Raw genomic sequence first — 5117 nt, forward strand, 5'->3', positions numbered from 1 at the left:
CCAAACAAACTCAAAATTATACAAAATTTATTAGAAGTGGACTTTAAGCCTAACTCAACCCACAAAACCGGCTTGTAAGGTGAAGTTTGCATCTCACTTATATATTATAATTTGCCTTATTTTTTATCGATGCGGGACTTCCAACACACCCCCTTCACACCGAATAAAAATGCCCAAAAAACAAGAAATATCACTAGGATAGGCTTTGATACCATATTAGAAGTGAACTTTAAGCCTAACTCAACCCCACAAAACCGGCTTGTAAGATGAAGTTTGCATCTCACTTATATATTATAATTTGGCCTTATCTCTAGTTGATACGAGACTTTCAACACAATTTAAACATATTAATCGAAAAAATATTGTTAACTAAGACTCGTAATTATGTGTGCCTCTAAAGGCTTTTTCTAATTGAAAACAACTGTATGGTGATATTCTTGTAAATTTTGATATTCTTGTAAATTTAAAAATTGGGTGACAAATGTCATAGGATATATATAACCATTGCAACATTTCACAAAGAAAACAAGAAGAAAAGTGAGAAGAAAGGCACAACGAGTGAACTTATTATGTTGAGCAATAATGCATTGGTTCAACAACTAATTATATATAAATAGAGTACATTCAACACAAAAAAAATTAGTTTCATACATAATTTCTCATTGTATTCAACAATAAATGATTATAAAATTTATATTTATCTTTTTTTACATGTAGTTTCTTTTAAAAATTAATTTATGTAAATATATAATAAAAGAATTTATTGAAAAATGTAAAATTTGAAATTAGAAAACGTTTAAACAATAAAAAAATATATATATATATATATATATATATATATATATATATATATATATATATATATATATATATATATATATATATATATATATATATATATATATATATATATATATATAAAAGTTACTAGGCGTTAGAATGCTACTAAAAAGTTTTCAAGAACTGATACGTGTCTTTCTGCATGCATGCATACTTGGATTCATATTCCTATGCTCGACGACAACTTAAGTCATAAGTTCACGTGAAGAGTGAAAGACAAAACTTCGTGCAGGTTCACGTGAAGAGTAATGACAAAACTTTGTGCAGCTCGAATCTCGTACAATCAATATTTTAATCATAAAAAATCTTGTTCAAGAGAAGACAGTAATGCCTATAAATTGCTACATGCATGAAGAGACTATAACACATCACGAAACTCATAAGAAAAAATCTGCAAAACTAAAGAATGGCTTATGCTAGGCTTGCTCCTTTGGCTCTCTACTTGCTCGCCACTTCCAGTACGTATCATTCCATTCTTCTTAACCTTTTTTCATCATTTCTTGTTATATGTGTTTCAGAACTACACAAAATTAAATATCGTGTTTGTTTGTTCTGACTTTGAAATATCATTGTTAGTAATGTTTCCGATGAAGAAGATAGAAGCAGTAGACTGTTCAGGTGTTTGTTCACCGTTTGAGATGCCACCGTGCGGGTCAACTGATTGTCGCTGCATCCCTATTGGACTAGTTATTGGTTACTGCACTTATCCAAGCGGACTTTCATCTGTGGCGAAGATGATAGACGAACATCCGAACCTATGTCAATCTGATGATGAATGCATGAAGAAAGGAAGTGGCAACTTCTGTGCTCGTTATCCCAATAACTACATCGATTATGGTTGGTGCTTTGACTCTGATTCTGAAGCTCTTAAAGGATTCTTGGCCATGCCTGCAGCAATCACCAAGTAATACGTGTATGCCTGTGAAAAAAGTGGTCATGAATGATGCATTTTATGGTGCATCTACGGCTGTAAATAAAAGGAGTGTTCACCAACTTATATAGTTGGTTACTGTAGACTCCTGTCACTTGAGTTAATAAACAAGAGCGTTCTGAGTAACTTCTTTTGTTGGAAATACGTAAGAGAAAAAGAGCATAGTTACATCAAGAAAAGGAAAATTGGTTGATTTGTGCGTCAGTTTGTTAACGTAATACAACTGTTGTTGCTTAAAATAGCACTGAACCTTAGCAGATGACGAAAAAATTTAACAGAATAAAGACCATCTAAACTTTGGCTTCTAACAAACACAGTCAAAACTGTTCCATGTTAACAACTTTTTTTTTTTTTTTAACAATTTTTTATTAGTTTTTATATATTTAAAACAAATCAATGACGAGATATTTATCAATAACGAGATATCAATTAAATGGTTGTAAAATAGTTATAAAAAAATTGTTAAGAAAATACTTTTCGTCAAAATTATGAGCATAAGCATGCTTGAACATGTTAACTCTAGAAAATATTAACTCTAGAAACTCAAAATGTTTGGTAAGCTAGCATATATCCTTGTATATGAGGATAATTAATTTTCAATATCTACCTTCTTAAGTATATTAATTAGAGTAGGATCACTGAACATAAGAAGGTGATGATTCCACCTAAGTGTTGCAATGAACTAAGTGTTGTTTTCTTTCCATTTCCGTGTTGTTCTTTATTTTCTGCATTTTCTTGAGTATCTTGTTTAATTCTATTCATCATTGAATGCATTCCATTTCTCTGTTAGGAGTTCGATATCTGATCTGTGCTTCAGTCAATTATTTTTAATTTTCATTCGGTGAATTTTGTTTTTGAGTCTTTTAATTTTGAAATCATATGTTTTGTTTAAAGTCATGTGCATTGCTTGAAATGATATGTTTTGTTTAAAGTCAATCCTTGTTTATATATATATATATAGAGGGTATCATCTCTTGTAATCATTTTGTATGTTATGTAATGTTATGTTGCTCAAATTTGACCATAATACTTGTCCTTGATCAAGACTAAAACAACATTAGTTGGCCCTCTAGTCACATTCTTAGTTGAGTTGGTCCAACCTTTCTTTGAGCCACCAAACATCACATAATCTTCACCAAACCACCAAAAGTCGTAAACCTTCATACTTGTTCACCATCATTGTGCAACCTTGGACCATTGTTCCTACCATTTTTTGCACCATCCAACTCCAAGGGACCATCTCCAGACATCCTTCTAGCTTTGGTTCTTCAAGAGCTAATATATTATTTGTTTTTCCATGGTATTATATTTTTATCTCTGTTTGTCTTGCCTTATTGGCCATTCATCATTATATTGTTATCGTGGTTCTCCCACTTATTTCTTTTTTGGAGTCATTTGGTTTCTGGCTTAGGTGTTTGAGTCATCATATGCAGAGATATACTATAAATTACGAGGGAGATTAATATTTTAATCCGGTGAGAAATTTATGAAAAGACAGAATAAGTAGGACTGCTCTTTTAAATTAATCTTTTAGATTATTCTGACTCAAGGTTTAAGTAAAATTTCTCAAAAAAAAAAAAAAAATAAAATTAAAATCTCAATGAAATTATGGCTAGGACCTTTTTAAGTATCACGTAATAGTCTTGGATCTAGAATAGATTTTTTTTTTTTATGTTTTGGTATCTGACTGCCCCTGTTTGTCGCTCCACGCTGCCAGCTAATATTCCAAGTCTCACATTGAATCCTACCTTTATATTCTGTTCGTGCGTTCTTCTTTATCTTCAGGTTAATTTTATATTTTAATTTTTATTTAGTTTCCATTTTTGGTAAAATGTGTTACTATTAAATTAAATAGAATATGAAATTAGTAGCTTTTATTAATGGTTTTTTTAAAACTAGATCGTCTATACAAACCTTATTTTAAGGTTTAAGAGACGTTTAAACGAACGTCTAGAATAAATTATAAAAAAATATTAAATATAAGGACCTGCAAATAAGTCAAGATTAAGGGCACATGATCTTAGAAGGGGTTTTTCAAAGTCAGATTCTTCATTTGCTAATTTTTCACTTTCTCTCTCTAAAACCCTTTTTCCCTAAATATTGCTCTACCTTCTCTCTAAAATACTACTCTGTTGAACCGTTCAATCTTTGGTTTGAAGGTGCCTAAGCGCTCGCGGCTTCGAGGGCTTCATTCTGAACCGATTACTTTCTCTGTCTCCTTCCGGTAAGTGGTTTTCCTATTTCCTCCACTATTTTCGAAACCTCGGGCTTGGGGTTTTACTGATTTCATGCAATTAGAACCTTTCCTTTTTTGATTTCTATTATATTCTAGCTCTAAGAGTTGTTTTCCATCTCCTCTTTGGTGAGTTGTAGGGCGTTGTTGTGCTCCGTTGTGTGGGTACTGTCTTAGGGCACTCTTAGCAAGTGGTACTGTTAAGCTTTCCAGGTAAGGGGAGTTGATTATCTTTTTAGGAATTTATTTTATAAAATAACTGCATGTTGAATGTTGAACTGATGTGTTTGTGAAGCTGCCCTGCAATTTTTTAATTTTATTGGATGCCCAAACTGAGACTGTGAAACTGATGAAGAGTATAAAGCTGTGAATTGGCATGGTGATGAATTTTATCTGTTTTGAATTGAGTTGCTGACTGAAATTGAATGTGATATTGTTGAATTGATGCGTTCTGGTATAAGCTTGATTGCGTAAAGGAGGAGTCTGTGATTTATTTCTTGTGCATTGTTTGATGAATCTAATATGTTTCTGAATGAGTTATTGACTGTGATTGATGATGTTTTGAAAAGGCTTTGGGTGAGACTTTAATAAGCATCGTTTGGGTAGTACTTGGATGCATGGGTACTGTTTCAGGATACTGTGAGAGGGGGGTAAAATATAAAAATTGGGCGTTTGAGGTTTAGAGCACAACATACTAGTTTAGGTAACTTAAATAAATTAATACTGTGAGAGGGGGGTAAAATATAAAAATTGGGCGTTTGAGGTTTAGAGCACAACATACTAGTTTAGGTAACTTAAATAAATTAATACTGTGAGAGGGGGGTAAAATATAAAAATTGGGCGTTTGAGGTTTAGAGCACAACATACTAGTTTAGGTAACTTAAATAAATTAATTAAAACTGGTCGAGAGCCTTTCTTTGTTGGTAGGATAGAGGGGACTTAAAAACCTGAGTTGGCACATCCCTGATCATAGAGCAGCCCTGGCCTGTTCCAGTCAGTTGTGACTAGTCATATGTGCTAGCGCCGAAGGTGAGTCTAATGCGTGTTCAGACATCTGAGTGACCAATTGGTAAATTAAGAGAACATGGTAAATTATTTAGAGGAAATACATAT

The 5117-nt window shown here is 32.4% G+C and overlaps 1 protein-coding gene across 1 annotated transcript; it reads left to right on the top strand.

Annotated features, from left to right (window-relative positions):
- Positions 1–1186: 1186 nt before the first annotated feature.
- LOC106780793 (albumin-1) lies at positions 1187–1897 on the top strand. Its single transcript, XM_014669097.2, has 2 exons — positions 1187–1298; positions 1417–1897. The coding sequence occupies exons 1-2, from the start codon at positions 1247–1249 to the stop codon at positions 1746–1748; spliced, it is 384 nt and encodes a 127-aa protein (XP_014524583.1). The 5' UTR covers positions 1187–1246; the 3' UTR covers positions 1749–1897.
- Positions 1898–5117: the final 3220 nt, after the last annotated feature.

Source organism: Vigna radiata, unplaced genomic scaffold (genome assembly GCF_000741045.1).
Source record: "Vigna radiata var. radiata cultivar VC1973A unplaced genomic scaffold, Vradiata_ver6 scaffold_206, whole genome shotgun sequence".
NCBI lineage: Eukaryota > Viridiplantae > Streptophyta > Magnoliopsida > Fabales > Fabaceae > Vigna > Vigna radiata.

Excerpts from the sequence above, each read along its gene's own strand:
- LOC106780793 (XM_014669097.2), top strand. The coding sequence starts at position 1,247 with ATGGCTTATGCTAGGCTTGCTCCTTTGGCTCTCTACTTGCTCGCCACT. Across the intron at positions 1,299-1,416 it reads CTACTTGCTCGCCACTTCCA|TAATGTTTCCGATGAAGAAG; the intron begins GTACGTATCATT and ends TATCATTGTTAG.